Source organism: Lathyrus oleraceus, chromosome 7 (assembly GCF_024323335.1).
Source record: "Lathyrus oleraceus cultivar Zhongwan6 chromosome 7, CAAS_Psat_ZW6_1.0, whole genome shotgun sequence".
Taxonomy (NCBI): domain Eukaryota; kingdom Viridiplantae; phylum Streptophyta; class Magnoliopsida; order Fabales; family Fabaceae; genus Lathyrus; species Lathyrus oleraceus.
In genome coordinates, this window is record NC_066585.1 from 541734910 (window position 1) to 541750376 (window position 15467).

At 29.9% G+C, this 15467-nt stretch overlaps 2 protein-coding genes across 2 annotated transcripts; one reads left to right on the forward strand and one right to left on the reverse strand.

The window, feature by feature from the left end:
• The first annotated feature begins 1066 nt into the window (after window positions 1-1066).
• LOC127107210 (ABC transporter E family member 2) lies at window positions 1067-7038 on the forward strand. Its single transcript, XM_051044506.1, has 12 exons — window positions 1067-1362; window positions 1471-1556; window positions 1660-1757; window positions 1842-1959; window positions 2055-2144; window positions 3273-3577; window positions 3694-3889; window positions 4599-4784; window positions 4868-5140; window positions 6019-6264; window positions 6393-6531; window positions 6622-7038. The coding sequence occupies exons 1-11, from the start codon at window positions 1260-1262 to the stop codon at window positions 6510-6512; spliced, it is 1821 nt and encodes a 606-aa protein (XP_050900463.1). The 5' UTR covers window positions 1067-1259; the 3' UTR covers window positions 6513-6531; window positions 6622-7038.
• Window positions 7039-7573: 535 nt separating this feature from the next.
• LOC127107211 (AP2-like ethylene-responsive transcription factor At1g16060) lies at window positions 7574-12829 on the reverse strand. Its single transcript, XM_051044507.1, has 8 exons — window positions 12611-12829; window positions 12439-12521; window positions 12307-12315; window positions 12126-12214; window positions 11971-12044; window positions 11846-11896; window positions 9389-9465; window positions 7574-8283 (listed from the first exon to the last, which is right to left on the reverse strand). Exons 1-8 carry the CDS (start codon window positions 12730-12732, stop codon window positions 7826-7828), a joined length of 963 nt encoding a protein of 320 aa, XP_050900464.1. The 5' UTR covers window positions 12733-12829; the 3' UTR covers window positions 7574-7825.
• Window positions 12830-15467: the final 2638 nt, after the last annotated feature.

Below are 15467 nucleotides of genomic sequence, written 5' to 3' on the forward strand. Positions count from 1 at the left end.
TGAAATATACACCATGGAAACCTCCCTAGACTCAAGTTGGATATCACCCATAATGCATTATTTATAGGAAGACAAACTCCCCCCCAAAAAGAGGGAGGCGAAGAAAATTCAGAAGCAAGGTGCTAAATATACCCTTATGTCGGGAAAACTCTACAAGATGAGAAAAGCCTCCATAATGCTACGATGTACAGGGAAGTATGCAATTACTCTTGTCTTTGCTAAAGTTCGCCAAGCGACATATGACAACCACATTGGTGACAAGGCTGTCGCCCATAAACTACTTAGGGAAGGTTACTATTGGCCCACCTTGTTAAAAGAAAATGTGTATTTTGTTAAAAAGTGTGACCAATGTCAAAGACATGCTGCCCTGCATCACGCTCCCGAATAGCTTTTTCACTACATGACACCGTCCTGACCTTTTTACTAGTGAGATAGACATATGCTCATTTCCTCTAGCACCCAAGCAATTGAATTTTCTGATTGCGGGAGTCGACTACTTCATAAAGTGGATAGAGACGAACGTTGTCGCTAAGAGTTTGTCGCTTCTACTAGTAAAAAGTCATTTACGAGTGGATAAAGACAATACTTATACGTATACTCTTGCAAATATTGGTATTACTTATACTTCTTTCATCTGGTTTACTTTTGTTCATAGTAAGATATAAACTAATGACTTGCTAAACAAATCTAGTATCTTTAGACGTAAACTTTTTATTTATTAAAGATCTTAGTTTGATTCCCCTTTATATCTTGTTATCTTACTTTTATTTTATGGAATTTCCTCATTAAAAAAATTTTAATTAACTTTATTTGATCACTAAATAAATTAAATATCTTAATTTAATAAAAATTAATATAACTAATATATAATAATTATTAAAATATTAATAATTAAATAATATTTAAATATAAAATATTTCAACTTATAATAGACTCATACTTTGCAATAGTCTAATTATTACTAATTTAAAAATTTAATTGATATATATATAAAATAATGTTTATTGTATAAACCCAGATGTTAACAAGCCCAACACAATAGTAAGATATAAAAGATCAGTGTAAATTGGATAATCCGACCCACAAACCCGATTCCAGTGGCAAATTGAAGCAAGGAACCCTAGCTTTGCTTTTTCTTTATCCTTCCTTTTCCCCTTTTTGAAACCTCCTTCTGCTTGAGCGTTTCAAGCACACGCTTTTCTCTCTCCCACCCAATCTCCACCTTCGTGTAATCATCGATTAAGGTGGTGTAGGGAACCATGTCAGATCGATTGACGCGTATTGCCATCGTCAGCAACGACAGATGCAAGCCCAAAAAGTGTCGTCAGGAGTGTAAGAAGAGTTGCCCTGTCGTCAGAACCGGTAAGATCCATTTTTTCACTTCAACCTTAGATTCAGTTTTTTGCTGTTGTAATTTTCTGGACCTGTGTCGAATTTCGATGATCTGAGTAATTATCCGTGAAATTACAGGTAGATTGTGTATTGAGGTTACTTCTCAATCAAAGATTGCTTACATATCCGAGGAATTGTGCATTGGATGTGGTATTTGTGTTAAGGTATTGAAGATTCCATTATCTTGCTGTTTACTTTGTTTGTTGATGATGAGTTTGGGGTTTAGATTGATGAGCTTGTTTGTTTGTTGGTTATGCATTGGTGTAGAAATGTCCTTTTGAAGCTATCCAGATTATCAACTTACCTAAGGATTTGGACAAAGACACCACTCACAGATATGGTCCTAATACTTTTAAGCTTCACAGGTGTGTAATTCAGCTCGTTTTCCTGAGAAGTCCGCGTTAGTATGTTTTTCTTTGTTTTTTTTATTGAAAGAGTTGTAATTGTAGGTTGCCGGTTCCTAGGCCGGGGCAAGTGCTTGGTTTGGTTGGGACAAATGGAATTGGGAAGTCCACCGCCCTCAAAGTTTTGGCTGGAAAGTTGAAGCCAAACTTGGGTCGTTTCACTGTAAGAACCTAATTAGTTTTTATTTTTATTTTTAATATGGACAGACACTTGTTAGGTTTTACTGCATTCATTTTAACTTAGCTTTTTGTTTGTAGAATCCCCCTGATTGGCAGGAAATTTTGACCTATTTTCGAGGATCTGAATTGCAGAATTACTTTACTCGCATTCTAGAGGATGATTTGAAGGTGATGTCTATGTCCTTATTCAACATCATTATTTATATGTGCAGGGATATCTTAATGATTTTGACTTGGTGGCTGTATGAAACAGTGATTATGTGTTTCTCTAACCTGTAATTTTTTCTGTTACAAATTAGTTTTTCTGTATTCTTTATATTCTTTAACCAGACTTTTTATTAATGATTATGAACCTTCCGGAGAATTTCTTTAAATGAGAAGGGGTACACAAATTCATTGTTTATCATGTTGACATTGACTGGAATATGTTGTATCTGTGGCATTGCTATGTAGAAGTAACTACTAGTAGGTGTCTGGTAAGATACTACAACTTAGATAATGTTTGCAGACCTGGGAAAAATCCAAATGCACCTTTGATACTGTTAGTTTATTATTAACCATGTCATCAAAGTACTTCAGTATTACAGATTGGAAGACCTTATTATAGAGAATAGAAACATTGTTTAGAAGCTTTGAAATCTGTAGTTAGTTACTACCTCTGTCCCTGTATGTAAGACCATCATATCGGTCAAAACACAAGAATTATTATTAACCATATCATCAAAGTAATTCAGTATTACAGATTGGAAGACCTTATTATAGAGAATACAAAAATTGATTGGAAGCTTTGAAATCTGTAGTTAGTTACTACTTCTGTCCCTGCATGTAAGACCATATTGGTCCAAACACAAGAATTAATAAAACTAGTTTTTACATTAATTGAATTTGTCAATAATGTACATTCTCTTGCCTAAATGGCTGGTCTTTTAATTCTTTTTATTTAACTGGGGGTATTTTTTTTTTGTGGAAAATAATAATTAATGCATCTTGTGAAATTTGAAGAGGGACAATAAAATCTTACTAGAGGGTCTTATATAAGGAGTATATATGATTTCATGTTTCAGTACTGATTCTGTACTAGAAGTAAATGTAGCATTATAACAATCACTTCAGAATCCCTTATTTTTTAAAAACATTTTTATCTTTACTTGATAGCCCAGCATATGTTGCGCTTACAGTTTTCTGAATGTTCATTAATTTAAATTGAGCTGTTGTAATTTGTTTTTATAAGATAGCGCGTCACTGAATTTTTTTTCCGTCTTCTAATTGTGCTTATTTCAATATATTATTATACAGGCTATCATCAAGCCTCAGTATGTTGATCACATTCCAAAAGCAGTGCAAGGGAATGTAGGGCAAGTGCTAGACCAAAAAAATGAAAGAGATATGAAGGAAGAGCTCTGTGCTGATCTTGAACTTAATCAAGTTATAGATCGTAATGTTGGTGATCTTTCAGGGGGTGAGCTCCAAAGGTTTGCGATTGCGGTTGTTGCCATCCAAAATGCTGAGATATACATGTTTGACGAACCTTCCAGTTATCTTGATGTGAAACAGAGGCTGAAAGCTGCACAAGTTGTTCGTTCATTACTAAGGCCTAATAGGTTTGTTTATTTCTCAGTTAATTTCGACTTTAAGTATTGTTAACATCATTATGTGTACTCCTTGATTTCCGGTCAAGATAAATCTTTATTTTATTTGCAATTTGTCTTTTTTTCAGCTATGTAATTGTTGTTGAGCACGATCTTAGTGTCTTGGACTACTTATCAGACTTTATTTGCTGTTTGTATGGCAAGCCTGGTGCTTATGGAGTTGTAACACTTCCTTTTTCAGTCAGAGAAGGAATTAATATCTTCTTGTCTGGCTTTGTTCCAACAGAAAATCTTAGGTTTCGGGAGGACTCTCTTACCTTCAAGGTATTTATATAATCTATCTCCCACCTCCCATTTACAGAATTTAAAGCCATTTTGGTGTAAAAGTGAATTTCGGCACTGAGATTTATTCAGTGGTGTTTGTTTTTACATTTCAAAAATAGAATTGAGTAAAGTAGTGCTGAAAGTAATTAGTTTCTAAATATATTCAGCAAATTCTTTATTCAAATAAACACAGCAAATATTTCCTTCTGTGTTGCATCATTTGTATTAGCTTAATTTGTATTCCCAAGTCCTTATAGTATGTTAGGATTTTTATTTAGGTCTTTATAGTTTAGAACTTTCCTAGTTTTTCTTCTAAATAACCTCCCAATCACTTGCCATTATATTTTTTTATTTAAAACTTAAATGATGTATAGGAACTTATTGAGCGATATTATATCGTCTTTTCATTGGATATTGTAGTTTGTCCAAGTTTTCAAGAAGTTAATCAATCATAAATTATAAAAGACTTACGGGCTAATAAGAGCATATAAGTCACTTATTTAGAATTTAATGAAAGAACCTACAGTGTAGTTTTTATTCGACCTTTTATATTGTTTTATGTTAAGACTTTCAACCTGAAAATGAAAATACTCTAATAAATTAGATATGGGGTTTAATTTGTGTTACTCAAAATTTCTGTTCTCTATTTTTTCTTTTTAAAATAAAATACCAAATTTATCAAATTTACCTTGCTTTATTTTGTGTCTAGGTTGCAGAAACTCCTCAGGAAACTGCCGAAGAGGCTCAAACATATGCTCGATACAAATACCCAACCATGACCAAAACTCAAGGCAATTTCAGGCTTCGTGTAGTTGAAGGAGAATTTACGGATTCTCAGATTGTTGTGATGCTTGGTGAGAATGGGACCGGAAAGACTACATTCATTCGAATGCTGGTATACTTTTATTTATTTTTATTTACCAAACTGCAATACTGCATAGTTTTTATCATGTCTATTCACCTTCTCCTTTTGTCCAGGCTGGTTTATTGAAACCTGACGTTGTAGAAGGTGGATCTGAGGTGGAGATGCCTGAGTTCAATGTTTCATACAAACCTCAGAAAATTAGCCCTAAGTTCCAATCAACTGTTAGACACCTGCTACATCAAAAAATCCGTGATGCATATACGCATCCCCAATTTATGTCAGATGTGATGAAACCCCTACTTATCGAACAGTTGATGGACCAAGAAGTTGTGAATCTTTCTGGTGGAGAATTGCAAAGAGTTGCCCTATGCCTTTGTCTTGGAAAGGTATTTTAAGTTTCATCCTTGAGAACTGCAGAAGATTGCTTGTGCACCTTAACTCTAGTGTCTGTTCTGTTTTTTATTTCCTTCTTAATTTTTTGAATAGCCTCATTGTTTCCTTTATGCCAGTGTTTCCTTTATAATTTCCTTTCAGAGTGAGCAATTTACTTTTGAATGATGACAAAATCAAAGGATTTTATCCTTGTGAAATCTTTGATTTGTTATAGATATGCATCAACTGTTCAATATTTTGTCTATGGTTGACTATTAGAAAAAGAGAAAGAGGGCATAATTGAGAGAAAGGAATGAATCTGTTGCATTGAATGTAACAGAATTAGTGATGTTAGTTACATCAAATCAAGCAGTATTTATAGAAATACTGATGTGCTGCTGATGCTGAGTTATTGTGAAAGCTCAGCACTGAGTTAGTTGCAACTTAATAACTAGAACCTAGCTAGCTAACTCATCAAGAGATACATGTATATTAATTCCTAATATGCTCTAATATTGAGTTCTACTTCTCACTTTTGAGAAGCCAAATCCATGTTGGTGATGTCAGCTGGATTTCATTCCATACAACCAATACAAGTTAAATGCAGTGTCAAGTTTTTGGATTCGCTGAGACAGTTATTTTTTATCTCTTGAAGTGTATACATTTTAATTCAATGTAAATACTAATTCAATCCTGATCCATAACTGTACTACTAGTACTACAGTAGCCTATACACTTCTATTTGTGCTGACATTGCGACAAGATTTTTGAAACTATATCTCTTGGCTTTGTTGTGTGTTTGTTTTCCTACTTGAGATGTACAATCCTATTCATTTCAAACTAAATAGCATTTATAGTTTTCTGATCGGTTGCTATCCTCTTGACACAACAGCCTGCAGATATTTATCTGATAGATGAACCAAGTGCATATCTTGATTCTGAACAACGTATTGTTGCTGCGAAAGTCATCAAAAGGTTTATTCTTCATGCAAAGAAAACAGCCTTTGTGGTCGAGCATGATTTCATCATGGCAACTTATCTTGCTGACAGAGTTATTGTCTATGAGGGTCAACCTTCAATTGATTGTCAGGCAAATTGTCCACAATCACTGCTGACTGGGATGAATCTTTTCTTATCCGTAAGTGTCACTATTTTTCAACATTTCTTTTACTTCAAAAAAGTTAAAGTATAATGTATTCAGAAAAACAAAAATTATGTTGTGGTATTTGTTTGTATGATTGTCTAATGTAATCATCACTGTTGCAGCATCTTGATATCACATTTAGAAGAGACCCAACTAATTTCCGCCCAAGGATCAACAAACTTGATTCAACCAAGGATAGAGAGCAAAAACACGCTGGTTCCTATTATTACCTGGATGACTGAGTTTTACTCAAAAGGCAAGGTTTGTTTGTTTTTGCATTTTTGCTATTTTGCTCCCGGAACACTACCTTTTGCAGCAATTGAAATCTAACTCTGTTTTCTATTGTTGCAGTGTGCTCTTTTGCCAATGTGCAGCGCAACAAATTGAGCTTCCCAGTTTTAATTTATTTGATGCATTGACATATAAGATAGTCCTTTTTCTGAATGGATAGAAGAGTTTGCTGCAGGCAGAGCATATGTTGGTTGATGCATTTGTATATGTTTCCTTGACATTTAGTGATGTTGCTCATGACCAGTTTTGGTATGATTTTAGTGGGTGAATCTGCTTATTACTCAAGTTTACGGTCATGGTTTCACATGTGAGAGAATAATGAGGCCACATATTAAGTTTATTGCTATCTCGGCTCTCATAATTTATTAGCTGAATATGTATCGAAGTATACTTTTACTTCCATGTTCCTTGATTTTGATAGATGGTTTCTTTTTGAAATATATATTGCTACTGAAAGGATTGTTATTTTCATGGTTATTTCATAGCACTTATTCAGGCCAAATGATGTCTCTTTTACTAGCAACGTACATTTTCAAAATAATGTGATTCTGTTTGAAGCAAAAGAAACTTGAATGACTGAATTCAAAATAAAACAAGAAATGCCTCTTTTAATTTTGAACCTACTCATTCTAGTCTTACAAGTAGGCAGGATTAATAAATAAACAAAATATCTCTATTAATTAACCATACTTTACAAGGATGCATAATTAATAAATAAACAAAATATGTGCGTTGTATCAAGATCTTTTAGCATGTTAAAGGATTTTATAGCAAACTCGATTTGTCGTTACAAGTATCAAGATCTATGAGAAATTCTATTGTCTTTTTGAAGTTTGTCTAAATTTTTTTCCATTGCTTTTCCTTTTAACAATAATTGTTATTCAAATCCTTTTTTTTTTTTTTACCAATATCAACATATTTTTAAAATTAAACTAGGAAAAATAGTACTACTACTAGTGCCAAGTTACTGGTGTAAAACCCCTTAACGATGATTAATTAACAAAAATGAAAGTTATCTGAAAGGCAGGCAATTAATATATTTATAAAATGAAAGTTCCATTTAAATAAAATAAAAGCTAATAAATAGACTAGGACTTACAAATAACAAAACTAAATTGTTAATATAAAACCCTTACATGCCATCTTACTAAATGCTGTAAAACAATTACTCGAATTAACAAATTATTCTTTTCTCTTTAAAGAATCTCCCATTCTATATTTTTTTTTTTGGTTGATGAACCTTGTACATAATTCCTCGCTGTAATCAAGCATCAAGTCCATAATGAAAAATTGGTGCATCAATTGAGGTCAAGTCCCCAAATATCAAGTCATCATCATTCTCATTGTAGATACTTGAATATTGCGTTTCAAAGATTGTTTGAATATCTTCAGGAAAATTCCGATGCGGCGGAATTGACTCAACAAGCGGTGGAGTGTAACTATCTTCCACCGATGACGACGACGTGGTATTTTCTAACATTTCTTTGAATTTTGACGAGTTTATGATAAAATCAACGGCTGAAGATGTTGTTGACGTGTCACCACCTTCAACGATTTCTTGATTAAGATCCAGCTCTTGATTATTATTGCTAGGGTTCTGATTATGATTGTTGTTGTTATCGTTATTGATATAACGGCTTAGATCAAAATTTGTAACGGCGTTAAGTCCTCTGTATTCTATTGCTGCCATGTCATATGCTATGGCTGCTTCTTCTTGTGTAGCTGTTCCATATAAACACATTAGTAAATTGAGTCAAAAGAAGTGGGAGAAAAATAGTAGAAAATATTTAGTGCAATTTCCCCCCAATTAATGTAATAAATTAAAAGATAGAGTAAATGAGTGATAGGATCATAGTATAAAAAATAAATAGGTTTGCTAAGTAGTTGAAGTTTGGTGATCAATATTAGAAAACCTACTAGATTTGATTGCATGATATTTTGACCTTTACATTATCCTACTACTATATTTTTTTTGAGTATGTAATGTGGGACCATTTTGAAAATGTAGTAGGTACTTATCTTGTTGGCATTTCAAGGCAGGCACCGTTCAAGTAGATTCCCTCTACTTTTTTATTTATATATATATATATGAGAGTAACAAATTTAGATGATGGCTTCAATTGCGAGTCAAAATTTAAGTGTTTGATTCAAATATACATAAACTATGGTTTATTAATAAATAAAATATTAAGTTTATAATACTAATCCATATCATATATTTAATATCTTGAAATATTGAGAGGAGAGTTTGTGTTATTTAGTATACTTTAATAGGCGAAATATTAAATTTATAATAGAACAGAAATGATTCATATACTTAATATTTATTTTGATATTTTTTTAAAATCTCCAATATTTAGGATATGGGCAACTCTTTATGAACTTACAAATTTTTTGTTTGTATTAGTATATTTTATAATGATTATAAGTGTGGAAAATTGACTAAATATTTTAAAATTATTATAGATTTTTTTTTTTTTAGATTTTGCTTCCACGTGTCATAAGGACACATGAGACTCTTAAATGCAAATAAATTTAAATATGTAAAGCCATACACCTATGTCCATAAGAATAGGAAAGAGTGATACCCCAAAATTCATGAAAATGACTTTTCCTTTGTTTGGTTTTTCTAAAACCATTTTCCGTCCAAATTAATGCGTGTCTCACTCTTTGTAATATTTGTTTTAATATACTAGTATTGGTATTCTTTATTAGATGAAATATTCAATAAAAATATATATTAGACGAGGGTCTTATTAGATGAAATATTCAATAAAAAAAAATCCAATAAAAAATATATAAAATGATACACAATGAAAATAATTACCATAAGTTCCAAGGTATAAGTATTTGTTGCCAAAGACTCTGCCAATTCGAGCTTCCCATCTTCCATTGTGGTGGTGTCTAAATATTTTAAAAATAAAAATAAAAATAAAAAGTAAGAGGATTTGCCACCAAATTAATTACTCAAAATTAAATATATGGATGGGGATATGTAAATGTCAATAGGAATGGTATGGACCATAATGGCGGTGGCTACCCATTTGTCATCCACTAACTTGCATAGAGAAATGATAACATTCAACATTAATTTTATCAAATCTATATTTAATGCATTTGTTTTGTATACTTATCACTTTGTTCTTTCTCCCAACATTTTAGTAGATATCAAATGTGTAGAGACACCATACATCATTCAGATTCAAACACAAACACATGATATCTTACTTATTTATTTTTAAAAAATTAAATTATAATCACTATATATTTTGACAAAAAAATTCAAAATTTGAATTTTTTTTGAATAATAATAATTTGTGTCAATTTTAACAATAAATTATTATATTGATAGTAGTTAGATAGATAGAAATATAACAAATAAAATATTTTTTATTAGTAAAAAATTACTAATAACCATTATATTAATATTTTAAGAAAATATAGTTGAGACATAACAATAGAAGAAAATATATTTATAATTAAATAGAGAGATCACATGTTTATAAGTTAAGAAAATCTTATTCACAATTTAATATCCAAAATTTAAATTTTAATAACTCAACTCTTACAAAGTTATTTATATTAGAATGGGTTAGATTTAATTCAAGTTATAAAATATTAGTTGATTTATAAATATGATTTAAATAACTAAATAATTCGACTCTAGTAGTTAACGACTTCATTAAATAAAGATTATTTTAGAGTATTTAAATTAAAATTTCAAATGAAATGATAGTTAATCAAATTTTATTTACCTTCAACTTTAATATATATATTTTTTTATATCAGAAGATTAAGATGAATAATAGTTAGAATTAAACTTGAACTACATTTATTCAAAAGAAAAATAAAACTTGAACTTGAACTATATTGAGTCAAAAGAAAAATAAAACTCTTAGACCACATAAGTCAGCAAAAAAAAGTACTTCAAATTCATTTTAGACACTAATTGACTATATCTTTTTTAGGCAGACAGACTAGGCTTTTTGGTACAAAATTGACTATAGAAACAAGAAATTCCAAATTTTTGGAATGGAATTCTTAATCATTTACATTTTCTTTTCGGTAATCATTCATTTTCACATATATTCTCTCTTCTTATTTTTCTTCTTCTTCTTGTATAGCTATAACATATTTTTCTTTTACACTTTTTATATATCTAAAATCATTTATTCTTTATAAAATTTAAAATACTTCAATTATTTTTCTTTTTCCTTTATATATATTTTAATTAAATTCGACTTCAATGACTTAACAAGATGACTTATAACTTATTGTGTTCCCAACTATTTGAATCACCTCCTTATCAATTATCTCAATTATTTTTCTATCATTTCATATTTAAAAAAGAGTATGAAATATGATGGAATATCAATTATTTAAATTATTTGAAATTAGATGGAGTAGAACGAAATAAAATAATATAAATTTTATTTAATTTTATTAGTTGTCATTATATTTTTTTCACTCGATCAAATTGTCTTATTTTTTTTTAAATTTCTAAATAATAAAATAATATATTTATTCTTCTCTACTTTGGTGCGATAATTTGATAATACGATACCAACCTTAACTAATATACCTGCAATTATATATATATATATATATATATATATATATATATATATATATATATATATATATATATATATATATATATATATATATATATATATATATATATATATATATATATATATATATATATATATATATATATATATATATATATTTATTATTTAATAATATTTTTAAATATTCCAAATGATTGTTGAGGTGCTTGATCTTAGCATAGTTGAGATATACAACTAATTTATAAGAATGATTTAATAGTTTTATGTTTTCTACATTTGTTTACCTATGATACATTTGTAGGTAATGTAAGAGTTGATTTTTCTACCTTATTACTATTACACTTTCCTTATCAATTAACCGACCACGTGGGTATCATGGGTTAATCTATACTATAGCCTAGCCTTCCCTATAGCTTATAGCTTATGCTCAATCCAATCCCAACCTATAACTTCAAATTGCCAACATTCAATCGATATACGTGGATATCATAAAATGAACGGAGCAGAATGAAGTAGAGCGGAACAAATTATTCTATTATTTGAAAATTTTAGAACAAAATAAGATAAATTATTCATTCTGTTCAAATTGAAGGAAAAGAAATATAATGATAAATAATAAAATGAAATAGAATTCATACCACCCCATTCTGCTCCGTTCCATAAAATCATTCAAACATTACAAATGCTTGCATTGAAAATAGTATGCATACCTTGCCACACCTCTGTATTTTGACACTCCTCTTGAAAATCCACTGCTTTTTCTGCATATTATAAATTCATTCATAAGTATCATATTAAAACTCATCTTCTTCAAACATTTTATCACTAACTAAACCTTCTTAAGGATCCAATATATTCTTCTTTTGATTGTCCCTCCATTTCTTTCACCTCCTCTTCATAATTTGATACCTAAAAAAAACATATTTATATAATATATAAACAAACTCAAAACATTTATATATCAAAATTATGAAAGATGAGAAAAGTTACTTGAAAGTTGAGAATTGTGGCTTGGCCCCAATACTTCAATGCTGCCAAGTCATAGGCACGTGCTGCAGCTTCTTCATCATCATAAGCCCCTAAATTAAAAACCCACTCATTTTAATCTTTTTATCCACTTTCAATTCTCAACAACAATTTTATTCTTTATTCAAAATCAAATTAATCATACCTAGATATACTGCATCCATTGATTTCCATTGCCATTATTAAAAACCAAAAACAAAAAACAAAAAATGACATCAAATCAAATAACTGAATGAGATCAAAAATATGAAAATTTATTTATTAAGAATTGAATAACCTTGTCTTCCTTTCTTGCTTTGTGATTGATTCCAACAATTCTTATCCCACAAATGAGCTTCATATCGACCTGTCCAACGATGTCTAAAACAATAAAACCCATTTTAGAGAACACAAAAACATAAATAAAATCAAAATTTGAATGGATATAAATATAAATATATGTATATAACCTTGTGACACCTCTATAAATGGAGCTTCGTTGTGGAGGTGAGTTTCTTGGGATGCTTTTACGTTTACGTTTCACCATGGTGGTAGAAGAAGAAGAAGAAGAAGTATGAGATCTCTTTGCCATGAAAACTTTGACTCAGAAAAAAGATGAGAGATGAACACTGCACTACATACGCTTACAGTTCGAAGAGTGATGGAAGGGACATACTTATATAAATATATGACTAAGTCATCCAATAAAAAAGGCATTCATTAATTTTATTTATAAATAGTGGAGCAGAGTGAAAAAGTAGGTTTAAATATTTATTTCTATCTCTTTTTTTTATATTTTTAATTCAGGGTTTTATTTTTTTACACTAAAATTAATTGTATTTTGTATGAGTAGAAAATATATTTAGTTTTGTTTTTTAGTTGTTGATGTTATAGTGTAGTTGGTAGTTGAGTTGAAAGAATTCAAGATGGGAAAGTGAAGGTTAAGGTGAAATGATCGAGAGAGAGATATATATGTTCACCCATGGACCATTATTTCTACCTATTAAAGAATTGTTTGTGTATTTTTAAAACTATTATGTAGTCCTTCTCTTATTAGGTAAGGTATAAGGTTTTTGAAATTGCAAATGGTATGCCTCTAAAAGTATATTTGGATTGCATAATAAATTTCTCAATCAGTTTTAAATCTTTGTTATATATATATATATATATATATATATATATATATATATATATATATATTCCTTATTTTTAGCCACATTGCACAATATTATTTCTTAATTATTCCACTTTTAGTAAAGCTTTTGAATCTATAACAAAAGAAACATGATTATAGAAAAATTTGTACATGTTAATTACCTTCCATGAAACTAACCCTAAAATTATACAAAGATGAGAAAGATCAAGTGTCTCGTCAAAATCTATCAAAATAATAAATAATTTTAAACCAAAATCCTCTTAACAATGTTATAGAAGATATTTTAAGAAAAGTGACAACTCGAAGTTCTTTAAATGCGTGAATTTATAATGTTTATGATGAGTGAATGATCATGCATTATGACACATATTTTCCAATTTTGTACTTTTTTTTATATTTTAAAATTTAAGTCATAATTAAATTTTGATTTATATCTTTTACTAATTTTCAAAATAAATTGCATTTTAATATTTGCTCGTTGTACAAATCATAACTTGAGTTACGAGTACGAAATTGACACGTACAAGTATGACTTGGAAAGATTAGAGAAAAACATACATAAAAATATTTTATGCTGATTGCAAATGCTAGTTTAGAATGATGATCAACAAAATGTTTAGTTTTTATACCAGATTTGAATCCTTGCTAAAATTTTATTTTGAGCCATTTTATGTTATTAGGTACGATAGTCTCAGAGCCAAAACTATTAGATTACTTTAAATTATTTTGAAAGTATAAACACTAACACAAAATAATAAACCTAGAAATCGAAATACTTAAAACAAACTCGTTTTAGCTTTCTTTCATGTTCGACTAAATTGAGCATAAATTTGTTGTTTTGTCAATTTGTTAAGACTTGAGGTTTTTATATATATTTTTAATTTCATCACTATTATTTCTTTCCTATATGATTTTATTTGTATTATAATGCTTAATTATAATATCAATAGAATTTATAGGATTTAGTTTGACAAAGTTTGGTTCCTTAAGGCATAATCGACATGTTATAGTTTTGTGACGCTTGATTGTTCAACTATAGCTCAATGAAAAATATGATACTTTATCCATTAATATATACCTAGAACTCAAAATACTTAAAAAAAACTCGTTTTAGCTTTCTCTCATGTTCGACTAAATTGAGCATCGATCCGTTGTTTCGTCAATCTTTAAGACTAGAGGTTTCTACATTTTTTTTAATTTCATCACTATTATTCCTTTCCTATATGATTTTATTTGTATTATAATGCTTAATTATAATATCGATAGAATTTATAGGATTTAGTTTGACAAAGTTTGGTTCCTTAGGGCATATTCGATAAGTTATAGTTTTGCGACGCTTGATTGTTCAACTATAGCTCAATGTCAAATATGATACCTTATCCAGTAATAGGAATTCATAATTTGTATAACGTTGATTGAAATTTTCTTAAATTACTCTATAGTTAATTAGGAATAAATCAAAATTAGAGATTGAACCCTAAAATTGGCAGGTCAATCAATTTTTATTCATACATACTTTTAATTGAAATCCCCAAAAAATGTCCAAACTAGAAAGCCCCACCTTCTAACTTTATTTATTTTTGTACTTTCCAAAAGTACAATGAGGATAACCTTGTGTTTGTAGGGCTGTCTATGGTGTTTAGGGTATTTTGACAATGGTTAGGGCTAGCTCGTGTAGAAAGATGAGAAACTATGTATATTGCTTCTCCAAGTAAAAATTTGAGACCCCCTTTCATCCCTAAGACTCATATATTTATAAAGACTCATTGGGCATGGGATAGAGAACCAAAAAACATTTTCCCTAACTCCTTCATCTAAAACATAGGAAGATGAGACTTGTTCTCCTTTGAATCGTGGAGAAGGAAGTTTTCCTCCTTGTCTGATCTCTCTAGTCGATTACCTCTTGGACATGTCACCACCTACATTTCTTATGGTGGATGGGTAATTGAATCCATATCGGGAGGCCCAAGCCCAATTGAGTGGCCTGCCGCCCAGTTACATGCGACCTTATGCCCCCTTTTGGACAAACTATCACCATATGTTAGGCGCTCACCCAATGTCGGGGAAATTGGTTTGTATCCTAAAATCATGGACCTTACTTATTAGAACCCTGTAAAATTTCCCCAATACACATTCCCTCAAGCATGAGATCTTATAAAAGACAAAATGAT